General features: G+C 42.9%; 1 protein-coding gene across 1 annotated transcript; it reads right to left on the bottom strand.

Moving 5' to 3' along the window:
• Positions 1-11,467: 11,467 nt before the first annotated feature.
• On the bottom strand, positions 11,468-12,682 carry LOC127811830 (uncharacterized). The gene is made up of 2 exons (XM_052352016.1): positions 12,161-12,682; positions 11,468-12,073 (listed from the first exon to the last, which is right to left on the bottom strand). Exons 1-2 carry the CDS (start codon positions 12,680-12,682, stop codon positions 11,468-11,470), a joined length of 1,128 nt encoding a protein of 375 aa, XP_052207976.1.
• Between the last annotated feature and the right edge of the window lie 369 nt (positions 12,683-13,051).

The raw sequence follows: 13,051 nt of genomic DNA, 5'->3' as shown, positions 1-13,051 counted from the left end.
TTAATTTAAAAATAAAAAAATAAATTTATTATTTTAAATAATTTTAACTAAATTGATAATTATAATTTTTTTAATCTTTAATCATATTGAAAAAATTTAAGTTTACTTAATTATTCACTATTCAATATGCTAATGGAGAACACTTTTAATTCAATATACTTATAAATTTTTTTTATTATATTATATTTATTTATAAATAAATATTATAAAATCTATAATATTTCCACTTAAAGACGTTCGTTATTTTCTATTTATAATATTATAATTATAAATATAAATTAAAACTCTTAAATATGATTAAGAATAAGTTTTTTCAATAATAACAAAATTTAAAAAAAATGAATTTTGAATTCTTCCATAGTCTTAAAAATGTGATACCTTAAATATTAATTAGCATTGAAAAACTCTAATACTTGACAACCCTAATAATTGACATTTGGCAAAATACTTTATTTGACTATCATATTTTATTATTATATAAATATACATAGAATAAAGATATAAAAATAATATATTAAATAAATAGATACTTTTCTATGACTTAATTAATAGTTAAAGTTGTCTATTAATATTTCTCATAAAATTCATGCAAATTTAATAGAAAACAATTAGCATTGAAAAACTTGTATATTTAAAATTTATTATTAATTTTACATAATTAGTATATATTATTTCAAAACAATTGAAAGATTTAAATTATTAATGCAAATTACAAAATGTAAATTATTAATGTAATAAGTATTAAATGCAAGTTTTGGGGGAAAATTTTATTACTACTTATTATTTCAAAGCAATTGAAAGATTTAAATTATTAATGCAAATTACAAAATGCAAATTATTAATTCAATCAGTATTAATTGTAAATCATTAATGCAAGTTTTGGAGGAAAATTTCTTTTTTGAAGACTATCCTATTTTTATATATGTAAATATGCAAATTACAAAATGTAAATTATTAATGCAATAAGTACTAAATGCAAATCATTAATTTGTGAGAAAATTTTATTACTATTTATTATTTCAAAACAATTGAAAATTTTAAATTATTAATGCAAATTACAAAATACAAATTATTAATGCAATAAGTATTATTTGTAAATCATTAATGCAAGTTTTGGGGGGAAATTTCTTTTTTGAAAACTATCCTTCTTTTATATATATAAAGATGCAAATTACAAAATGTAAATTATTAATGCAATAAGTATTAAATGTAAATCATTAATGCAAATTTTGGGGAAAAATTTTATTACTCCTTATTATTTCAAAGCAATTGAAAATTTTAAATTATTAATGCAAATTATAAAATATAAATTATTAATACAATAAGTATTAATTGTAAATTATTAATGCAAGTTTTGAGGGGAAATTTCTTTTTTGAAAACTAAATTAAATATTTTAATGAATTTTGCGACTATTTTGAAAAATCGCCGCAAATATTAATTTAATTTTAATTATAAATTATTTAATAATTTTTGAATTTAGCGGCGGTTTTTCAGAAATCGCTGCTAAATTACATTTTTAATGAATTTTGCGACGGTTTTGAAAACCGCCGCAAATATTAATTTAATTTTAATTTTAAATTATTTAATAATTTTTGAATTTAGCGGCGGTTTTTCAGAAATAGCCGCTAAATTAATTTTTTTAATGAATTTTACGGCGGTTTTGAAAACTGCCGCAAATATTAATTTAATTTTATTTTTAAATTATTTAATAATTTTGAATTTAGCGGCGGTTTTTCAGAAACCGCCGCTAAATTAATTTTTTTTAATGAATTTTGCGACAGTTTTGAAAACCGCAGCAAATATTAATTTAATTTAATTTTTAAATTATTTAATAATTTTTGAATTTAGCGGCGGTTTTTCAGAAACCGCCTCTAAATTACATTTTTTAATGAATTTTGCAGCGGTTTTGAAAACCGCCGCAAATATTAATTTAATTTTAATTTAAATTATTTAATAATTTTTGAATTTAGCGGCGATTTTTCAGAAACCGCCGCTAAATTAAATTTTATTTTTTAATTATTTAATTATTTTCTAAATTTAGCGGCGGTTTTTTGAAAACTGCCGCAAAATGTAAAAAAAATTGCCGCTAAAATAGTATTTTGCGGCGGTTTGCAAACCGCCGCAAAATTTCATTTTTTGCAACCGTCGCTAAAAATCAATTTTTTTGTAGTGTAAGTGGTTGAGGAAGCGAAACGAGCCTCCCCTAAGCTGGACAGACTCAAACAAGTTAACCACTACGGGGCTATGATCTGACACCCTTACTTGTAATAAGGTAGCCTTGTTATTCTGGAACCTACTAATTAAGCCAACCATCATTACAAGAACTCTATCAAGCTTTCAAAAAATACAATCCTCTCTTGAGCACTTATTATTCCACGTTAAAGTGGGGCCACTATAGACTAAGTCTTGAATCGAAAATTCCAAAAGGAAATTATTAAACTGAGGCATACCTAGAGAGATGCCAATATTACCACCCCTCATCTCGGAAACATAACGACACACATTAAAGTCACCCAAAAGGGCCCAAGGGTTACCCAAGATAGTTGCACCCATTCTCTGGAGGGAACACCACAAGTTTCCTAATCCACCTCCTCATTCTTAGTGAAAACACTAGTAAAAAAGAAAGGGAAAGAAAGTCTATATCCAGAAACACTAAAATGGAAAAACTAATCAGACTTTCCTAGACACTCTAGGTGGACAGCCGTCGAATCATACCCAATCCAAACACGCCCATTCTGACAGCAATCGTAACCAAACACCCACTCCCATAATGGCATAATAAGGCACGAGATAGCACGTGCTTGGGCTTCATGAACTCGTTTCTAAGAGCACCACTATGGAACTTACGCTGAGAGATGAGAGACCAAATCTCCCATTGCTTTGGGGCCTAATTTAGGCCCCTAATATTCCACGAGTCTACTTGCATCATGGAACATCCTCCTGTAGGAAACTCCCTAGACCCCCACCAACGGGGCTCACCATCTCCTTCTTATTATATTGCTTCTTCTTACGCTCCTACTTTGCTTTGGACTTTGAGATTATTCTATTTCCAAATACACTAGCTGACGATTTTTCCCTATCTCCCAAGCTTCTTTGTTCAAACTCTCGATTACCCTCGAGAGCCCTAAGATCCTTAATATGAGACATAGGCTCATGTGGGGAAGGAATATCATGATCCTCCTCTGCTATGATACCAAATCAATTACTCATCAAAGGATTGGTTTTCAAAGTTTTTTCCAAAGGTTGGGTAGAGACAATCCTCAAGCTCTCGTTCCTAACATCCGTAGATGGGACAGGCTCCGAATCCTTTTTGTTAACGTATGAGAACCGTCAACCGAAGTTCGAGAGCCCGCAGTGCAATAACAGGTGCCGAAGAGCAAGGAATAGAAGCAAAAGAACCAACAATAAGCACATAAGATTTGTACGTGGTTCGGCCAAATGATGCCTAGTCCACAGCTATTCTCTGGTTATTCTGGCAGAGTCACAGTATGTAATTTTTGTGATCCATCCCTTTACAGTGGCGTATTCTTCTCTATAAATAGAGTCGTGTTGTTTACAATTCGAATCAGTTCTAAATATGGAAGGAGTCTATTCCATTGATGGCGCTTTCCTTATCGGCTCCGGAATATCAGGGATAGGTTCCTTGTCTTCAGGGATTTGAATTACTTCTGATAGGCAGGTGTATATCACTTCCGATAATCTCGCGGTCTCCTAGCTGTTCTAATCTTTGGCGCATCCTTCGGCAAAGTGGAAGTCGTGATGTTGTGATGCTGGGATGTTGTTTTGAGTGAGCTCGCTTAGAGCGAGCTCGCTGTCTTCAGGTGACCTGACTTTTTATCGTGAGACTCTTCATTGGTGGTTCTCGATCTCTGGGCCTGGTGAACCTCTAAGGAATTCCGGCCAGCTTATTGTGCCTTGTGTATTTTGGGTTCACCCTTCTCAAGCGAGTCCAGCCCGTCAGCTGAATTCCGGAGATCGCCCATAACATAAGCCCCCTAGCTCTTAGTGCGAGCTACGGACTAAGAGCTATTTTAGTTGCCGCGACCTGTTTATCCGCTTTTCGGACTATCTCCCGTTCCTTCCTCGAGAAACGTTTCGAATGGCACATTTTGTTCGTACCACTTTTAATGTGCGCACTTTCCCATTACTGTGCGTGATTATGCCTGTGGGCCCCATGAGATATCGTGCGGCCGATTTACTTGGGGTATGCTATGAGCCGTTCTCAGATCCGACGGCTGAGGTCTTTCGAATAAAAGGTATAAATAACGGGCAGAGGCTTCCTTCTTCCCTCTTCGCTTGTCATTTCGAATTTTTACAAAGGCTTTTTCCTCCGTCTTTTCGCTTAGCATCGGTTACGATCGCCTTCTTGGTTTTTGGGTGCCTTTGCTGCCGTTCCCGACTCCGGCACCACTCACCTGCTATTTTTCTGGTAAGTTCCAACTCTTTTAATTTGCCTTTTGGTTAGCTGCACTTCAGCCTTACTCGCGTACTGCCTTCTTCGTGATGGCTTGTCTTTTTCCAGTTTTGGAGCGTCGTCTGCCCCTTTTTGGGCTCGCGGCTGTAGAAGCGAGCTCATCTCACATTTAGATATCTTCCGGGCTAGAATGTCCAGCCCTCACCCCCCCTTGCTTTAGGTAGTCCTTGTTTCGTGGATCTTGCGCAACCTGATTGAATGGGGGAGTCCCTAGGGCCTTTTTTTTTTGTGAGTACTGGTCGGCTTCCGGCGACCTGACTCTAATTTTGTCGTAAATGTCCCTCTCAGGTTACAGGCGCCGCGACTACAAGATAGGAGACATGGACACTCCGACTTCTTCTGAGCCATGCGAAGGGTGGGAAGAGACTGTTCAAGAGCTCTCCTCTCGGCAAGATGGGGGCGCTCGGGAACTCACTTCGTCTATCTCTGCTGCTTCGTCTCAGAGATCTGGGGATGACCGAAGCGCCCGCGAGGTGTTCGAGCGTCATCTTTCAAACGTGACTTTCAACAAGCTCAATTCATGGGTTAGGGAGTATAGCTTCCCTTCGAGCTCCAGTGCCATGGTTCCTTCTCCTGAGGACCATGCTGCCAACCCTCCTAAATTGTTCATTGCTCTGAGCCTTCAACATCTAGAATCTGATTTTAGGTTTCCAGTCCCTCCTTACTTGATAGCTCTCTTGAATGACCTGAGGCTTTCGCCTTTCTAGCTCACCCCAAACTCCTATACTCAACTTTCTTCATTAGCTCTCCTTTTTAAGAGGGCAGGCCTTGAGCCTCCACCCCCTAAGATTATTAGGTTCCTCTTCTCTTTCAAGGGTTTAGGTAGCGGGCTATACTATATCACAACTCGTAGGTCCAAATATAAAGATCTCCTGCCAAAAGGTAAGGCAAAGGGGAAGTCCAACGTAGGGGCGTACAAGGCACGGTGGTTTTTTGCCTCTTGCATTTCTCTTCACGAGCTCATGAGCTACAGCTTCGTTCAATGTCCCAGTAAGCGAGCTCATATCCTTGTTTTTCATGCTTTTCCCTTACTCTTTTGACTAACTACTTTCCTTTTCAGATATTTCTGGTGAAAAGCCCAACTTGACCAAGAGCGAGGTTGAGTTGCTCGAGAGAGTTGCGGCTCTGAAGACGGATGCCGATGACATCGAGCCTTCTGACGACCTGCTTCGTAAGTTCGGGCTTGCCCCCTCCCTCAATGTAAAGGAGATAGACAAGAAGAGGATAGGGGTCCGAGGGAGGAAGGACGTTAAGTCCGCTCTTGAACAGATTGACTTGGGTGCGAGCTCGGATGAAGGTGATTGAGAGGAACAAGCTGGTCCATCAATGCCGAGGACGGTAAAACTGAAGTACGCCTCGCGCGGCAAGTCAGCGGCGACCTCTGCTGCAACTTCTTCAGCTCCGACCTCGCAGGCTCGGGTGGATGCGCCCGGGTTTGAAGGGTCCATAATACCCACGACCGATCCTCCGGTGATTCCATCTGCTCTACCCGCCCAAGAGACAGTCACGACCCACGACTTCGAGGTGGTTGTGGCTATACCTGCTCGTGGGAAGGCTTGGGCCGAAGGTCAAACCGCCTCAGCTTTTGGGAGCAAAAGGAAGGCTCCATCGACTTTGTCTCCTATTACAAGGAGCCAAGCTGAGAAGAAGAAAAAGGCTGCTGCTCCTCCGGACTCCGCGGCCCAAGAGGTTTTTGCAGGGGGAATATACTTCGACCTCCTTTCGGACAACCTGAACCGAGTCCTTGGGAATTCTGCTCAGGCCTTGGAGAGAGAGAGTGTTACGGGAGAAAGGCTCCCACTCTTTTCTGCTCGTCACGGCCTCTTGGTAAGCTTTCCTTGTCTTTCATTTCTTCGCCGTTCCTTTTGTTTGCAAGTTTACATGTTTTGTTTTGTTTTTGCCTTTCAGTCTGTCCTCAGCTGTGTCAAACAAGCGGAGGAACTTTCTATCCTCCTGAAGGAGAAGGAGAAGCTTGTGACTCTCGCGAGGGACCTCAAGGGGGATAAGAGGAAGTTGCAAGATAGCCTCTCCTATTTGACGGAGGAGACCCAGAAGATGCGGAGTCACCAGGAGGGGCTCGTAGACCGCGTACGAATGGCTGAGGAGGCTAAGAGGGAAGTTTAGGACGAGCTCTTTAAAGAGAAATCTATGTATGCCGAGGCCTTTTCCGGTTATAACGTGAAGCTCAAGAAAGCCTCGAAAGAGCTGGAGGAAAGTAGGAAAGCACAGAGGTCGACCGAGGAGCGAGCTGACGCTGTCGCTCGTGAGCTGGAAAAGTTCAAGGAGGAGCTTGTGCGGAAAGAAGTCGAGGTTGAAGCTCGGGTGACCCGAGAGCGCGAAGAGGCTGCCTCAGAAAATTCAATTGAGTTTCTGTATACTTTGTGGACAGTTCACCCCGAGTTGGACGTCTCTTTCTTTGGTGATGATGCCGTGGAAGAGTTCGCAAGGTATGCAGCTGAGGCAGCTGAAGGAGAGGCTGCTGGGACTTCCGCCCAGCCTGATCATACCGAAGCCCCCTACTGAAGATGCTTAACTCGAGGCTGCTCCTCCTCAAGATGTTGCTGGCCTTCCTCATGAAATCGCGGCTCCCCCCTCTGACTAGGGTTTTTCTCCCTTTTTTTTTTTTTTTAGGACATTTGCGTTTTAATGAAAACTCCAATGCTTTTGTATCTCTCTGGTTTTTTCTTTGAGCTCAAATTTAGTTGAGCTTTTGGGTCTTGGTGACTCAAGTCTCGACGGGTCGGGCTGACTTATCGAGTAGAGATGTTAGGTCGTGTCGGAGCAGGCTTTGAATTGGCTTTGGGTCGTTTTGAAATTTCCAAATTTCCGCATTGTTAGCTCGTTATCGGCTGTTCGAAGACTCGTCAGGGAGTTCGCACCTCGCAATGCTTCGAATATTGGCCCAGCTCAACGCTCAACCTTGCAACCCCCTTACCACATCCCCCTAGCTCGCAGTTTGTCATGCGATCTAGGAGCTAAGGTTTAATTCGCCGGCGACCTATCCTTTGCTTTACGAAGTCGGACCGTTGATAGCATGCATATTTATGCTATGTTTTGGCATTTCACCTCAGTCTTATTACGCCATTTGAAGTAATTTTTGCTGATCATTCATTGTTTCTATTTTATTATACTTCAAATCGTCCTTACACTATTTTCTATCTTACTTCTATGGATCCAAGCTTGCTTAGCTTTAGGGAATATTGGATGGGCTAGAGAAGCAGCTGGAAAAGACTTGAAGTGGCTCATTTCGGACTTCATAAGGGTAGGCCGGCCTTGAGCAATTGTGGGACTCATCTAAACGAGATTGGGCTCACTTTCAAGGAGCAGATTTGGGCTGCTCGATTTTGCTGTTTTGGGCTCACTTATCTCTCTTCTGTTTCTTTTCTTTTCTGTTGGACTAGGCCCAACCCTAGCCTTCCCAGCTCTTCCTTTCTTAGCCATGTATTTAAGGCCTCTTAGCACTTATTTCCAGGGGGATTGGGAGGAGAAAAGAGAGGAGATTCTGGCCATTTTTCTTGTTAGCATTTTTCTGTTTTCTTCATTTTGTCTCCATTTTGTGTTCCTTGCTGTAATGAAAGGCTAGAGCTATTGTAACTGGTTGTGTATCTTGAACCCGTGTGGAATCTGAGTCCCGGATGAGCTGCAAAAAACCTGGTTTGTTTTTTTTAATCTTATTCATTTCCATTTGGTTTAGTTTGAGCAAATTTTTGAATGCATGGAGTTCATGGCAGATTTGTGTGAATTTGCATGGATTCATTTTCTGTTAAATGCTTAAGAGAACAGAGTGTTGTAGCCGGTTGGTATAACATCTCGGAAATGAATATAATGTGCTTGAATGGTTGTTCTTGCATAGCTCCGGATGGGTTGAATAGAGAGTGAATGGTTACATTTTGTTTATAAGAGATTTCTGTATTCATTTTGTTGTTCCAATCATTCTAATCCTTGGACGGTTGTTGGGGATGCTTTAAGTTCGATATCCGAAGATTAAAACATCTAACAAGCCAAGATTTATAGGTTGGACGAGGAAGATTTCACAGAGGGGAAAAATACACAGCTAGTTGCATTTCATTTACTGATTTTCATCTATCCTTATCTTTATGTTTTGTTACTTAGTTTTCTGTCAAACCCCCCCTAAACAAACTGTTGTTTATATTGGTTCTCCTTGTTGGTAGAAGAAAGTGAGGCTCCTTGTGAGAGACGACCTAGGGTGCACTTTGCTGCAAACTAGAGAAGAGATACATAGATATCTAATCTGGAGTAGTTCGACAGCCGCTGGCCAGAATTTTGGACCGTCGTCTTGGGACTCGCCATATCCTTGGGAACAATTTTTGGACTCCGGGAATAGTCAGCATACCTAGGAACGAGGGCTACCATTACGGCCCCGCTTTTCATGGTTTTGACCGTGCGTCCCCCCTTGTTCCAGGATGGGGCTTATAAATACCCCCTTTGTTTTCAAGCTATCAAGGCATGTTTATTCTGGGTTGCTTAGTGGAATGTTCTTGTTGGCATAAGGCTGCTTGCTGTACCCCGATATTTTAGCTGCGGCCAAGCGGTCCGGCAATCTTCTTCTTTTTCCGTCGAATGTGGGAGGAAGAAGGTTGCCGGCCGCTCGGTCAAATCTGAAGATTGTTGGATCGCGCGGCTAAAGCTTGAAGACTGCTGAGCCACTTGGGATTCGGCGAACTTTATCTTTTTCTTGCTTTTAGTGGAAGCCAGAGATCATTGTGGACTCTGGTTATCCTCTAGTTTGTTTAGGCTTCATTCCTTCATGTTGTAGTTCGGCAGAAAATTCTTGTATCAGATACCTTCTTGAAATAAAACGATGTTCGCTTTGAATTAATCCTGTGATCTTAAAGAGTTTCTCAAAACGATTGTTTTTTAATAATAAATCATTGATTGTAGGTCGCATGTTGCTTGTCGCGAAAGCTTTTCCTAGTTGAGCGGCAGGTCGTAAATAATTTATAGACCCTTTGATCAGCTCGTCGAGAGGATAAATGATCTGCTATTTGAAGTAACCAAAACGAGCTGTCACAAACATAGAGAGAGTTGTATTGCGACTTGGCCAAATCAGACGCCTGCATAGACCATTTCACGATCGCAGCTAACGGGCTGTGGCTTGAGACGAGCTTCCCGTGATATTTTTGCGGGAAAGTCGAAGACAGCCAAGATACACGTCCAGGTAGGTCGCGGAGTGACCTCAGCTAACATATCAAGGCTTTTCTTGTAAATTCGTGGAGTTGAAGATCCGGCCAAGATATATGTCCAGGTAGGTCGCATAGCGACCTCAGCTAACATACCATGGCTCTTCCGTGGTTGGTTCGAGGAGGGGGAACACCCAGGTAGACCGCAGACCATGGCCATATTGGAGATGAAATGGGGGGTCTCAGCTAGTGATCCCTTCGCTCGAAATGGAAGTGGTTGCCCAGGTAAGCGCCAAACCGTGACATTGGGTCAAGATGAATGGGCCTCATCTGGCAAACCACGACCTGGGGGAGAACCAAGAGGAATGCTCAGATAAGCCGCAAACCATAACCCGTCGACTAAGATGAATGGGCCCCAGCTCGCAAACCATGGTTTTTACACTTCCCCGGAAAATGTTAAGATGTCGTTGTGGAGAATAGATAACAAAGTGCGGCAAAATTGATCAGGCAAAAATTTATTGATCTCAATCGAGCTTAAAGAATTGTAACATGAAACATAGGCAAAAATAAACACTTTTACTGATAGTAGGGGCGGAGGTGCTCCGCATTCCAGGCTCGCGGGAGGACAGCCCCGTCCATGTTGGCTAGATGGTTCGCCCCATTGCCCAAGACTTTGTGGATGACAAAGGGTCCTTCCCATTTTGGGCCAAGCGTGCCGTCACTGGCTTTCCGAGCTGCAGGAAGTATTAAGCGTAGTACGCGATCTCCAACAGTATAATGCCTGATCCAGACTTTTTTGTTATAGTAACGCGCTACCCTTTGTTGGTATACGGCATTCTTTAAACGAGCTATGTCTCTTGCTTCTTCCAGTAGGTCCAAATTTACAGCTAGCAGTTCATGATTCCCTTCTGGGTTGAAAGTGGCTCTTCACTGGCTTGTTACCTCGTATTCTGCTGGGATCATAGCTTCGGATCCATAGGCCAATGAAAAAGGAGTCTCCCCTGTGCTGGTGCGAGCTGTCGTCCGATATACCCAGAGCACTGTTTGCAGTTCGTCTGCCCAAGCACCCTTCCTGTTCTCTAGCTTCGTCTTTAGGGCATGCTTGATGATCTTGTTAACTGCCTCGACTTGCCCGTTCGCTTGGGGGTGGTTTATGGCCGTGAAGCTCTTCTGAATGCCTAATGACTCGCAAAACCGAATGAACTGCTCGCTGGTGAATTGAGTCCCGTTGTCCGTTATTATCTGCTGTGGGACCCCAAACCTGCAAATGATAATATCCCAGATGAATTTTTATACCTTGGAGGTGGAGATTTCGGCGAGTTCTTTCGCTTGGGCCCACTTGGTGAAGTAATCTACCGCCACAATAGCGTGCTTGCAGTTGCCTCGAGCCGTTGGGAGTGGCCCGATCAGGTCCATACACCAGAAAGCAAATGGCCACGGGCTGCTCATCTGTTGGAGGTAGACCGGAGGAGCTCGTGGGACTTTAGCAAACTGTTGGTACTTTTCACACCTATTCACCAGCTCTATCGCATCCTGTTTCATCGTGGGCCAATAGAATCCCTGCCGAAATGCTTTATGGGCTAGCGACAGAGCCCCAGCGTGGTTACCGCAATGTCCAGCATGTATTTCCTCCAGCACGGTCCGACAATCAGGGCCCTCGATACACCTTAATAGTGGAGTTGTGAATCCTCGCTTATACAACACCTCATCATAGATACAGTAGCGGACAGCTCGAGCTCACAGTCTACGCGCTTCGAGTTTGTCTATTGGCAGCTTTCCACCCCGTAGATACTCCAGAATAGGACTCATCCATGAACCCTGGGGCTCGCCAATCACCATCGTCTCAGCCGATTATTCCGTGCTAGGGGCAGCTAGAAATTCCACCGGTATAGCCCCCAAGAACTCTGTATCTCGCGCAGTTGCCAGTCGAGCTAGTGCGTCTGCATGGGAATTTTGAGAACGGGGAATCTGGCGTACCTCGAATTTTGGGAGAAGGGCCAGAAGTTCACGCGCTTTGAGCAGGTATGCCACCATCTTTGCACCTTTCGCTTGATATTCCCCTCGTATTTGATTAACGACCAGTTGGGAGTCGCTGAGGATTACAACTGCTTCAGCTCGTACTTCTTTTGCCAGCCGTAGCCCTGCGAGCAATGCCTCGTACTCCACCTCATTGTTGGTAGCTCGAAAACCGAATCGTAGGGCACAGAGGATCCTGTGGCCCTCCGGGCTGATTAACATAACTCCAGCCCCAGCTCCTTGATCGTTTGACGATCCGTCAACATATAGTTCCCAGGATGGTCCTTCCGAGGCTTCTTCTCCCACTTGGGCTGGTCCAGTGAATTCAACAATGAAATCCGCGAGTGCTTGCCCTTTGATAGCCGTCCTTGGTCTATATTCCAAGTCGAGCAGAGCGAGCTCGATCGCCCATTTCAACAGGCGACCTGAGGTGTCTGGTTTCTGCAAAATCTACTTCAGGGGGTACTTGGTCAGAACATCGATTTGATGGGCTTGGAAATAGGGACGCAACTTCCTTGATGCTGTGACTAGGCAGTATGCGAGCTTCTCCATCAGTGTGTACCTTGTTTCCGCGTCCACCAATCTCTTGCTGACGTAGTAAATGGGGTATTGCACCCCTTCTTCCTCCCGAACCAATGCTGCGCTAAGAGCGTGCTCTGACACTCCCAGATAGACGACCAATTTTTCCCCATCGTTAGGTTTTGAAAGTAGCGGCGCTTGTCCCATATACGCCTTCAACTGCTGGAAGGCGAGCTCGCATTCTTCACTCCAATCGAAGCCTTGGGCCTTCCTTAACGTATTGAAGAAAGAAATACACTTGTCAGTCGCTTTGGAGATAAATCGGCTCAGGGCAGTGACCTGACCGGTAAGGCTCTGTACATCCTTCTTCTTTGTGGGAGATCTCATATCCAGCAAGGCCTTTATTTTCTCCGGGTTGGCCTCGATGCCTCTGTTGTTGACCATGAATCCCAAGAATTTCCCGGAAGCCACTCCAAAAGCGCACTTCAGTGGATTTAGTTTCATGCGATAGCTCCTGAGGACCTCAAACATTTCTCCTAAATCGCGAACATGATCTGCGACCTACTCAGATTTAACCAGCATATCGTCGACATATACCTCCATTGTTCTCCCAATCTGCGCTTCGAACATTGTATTCACGAGCCTCTGGTAGGTGGCCCCAACATTCTTCAGTCCGAACGGCATAACTTTGTAGCAGTACAGCCCATGATTGGTGATAAACGACGTGTTCTCCTCCTCGCTAGAATTCATGGGGATCTAGTTGTATCCCGAGTAGGCGTCCATGAAACTAAGGAGCTGGTGTCCCGCTGTTGCATGCACGAGCTGGTCAATCCTGGGAAGGGGAAACCTATCTTTCGGGCAGGCCTTGTTCAGGTCGGTGAAGTCGATGCATGTCCTTCA

The sequence above is a fragment of the Diospyros lotus genome, chromosome 10 (genome assembly GCF_014633365.1).
Source record: "Diospyros lotus cultivar Yz01 chromosome 10, ASM1463336v1, whole genome shotgun sequence".
Lineage (NCBI taxonomy): Eukaryota > Viridiplantae > Streptophyta > Magnoliopsida > Ericales > Ebenaceae > Diospyros > Diospyros lotus.
The sequence above is the reverse complement of the archived record's forward strand: the minus strand, read 5'-3'. Positions and strand labels throughout refer to the sequence as shown.

Bases quoted from the DNA above. Each gene is read 5' to 3' on its own strand.
- LOC127811830 (XM_052352016.1), bottom strand. From the start codon at position 12,682: ATGTTTGAGGTCCTCAGGAGCTATCGCATGAAACTAAATCCACTGAAG. The intron at 12,074-12,160 runs GTCACAGCATCA...TAGATTTTGCAG, and splicing joins AGAAGCTCGCATACTGCCTA to AAACCAGACACCTCAGGTCG.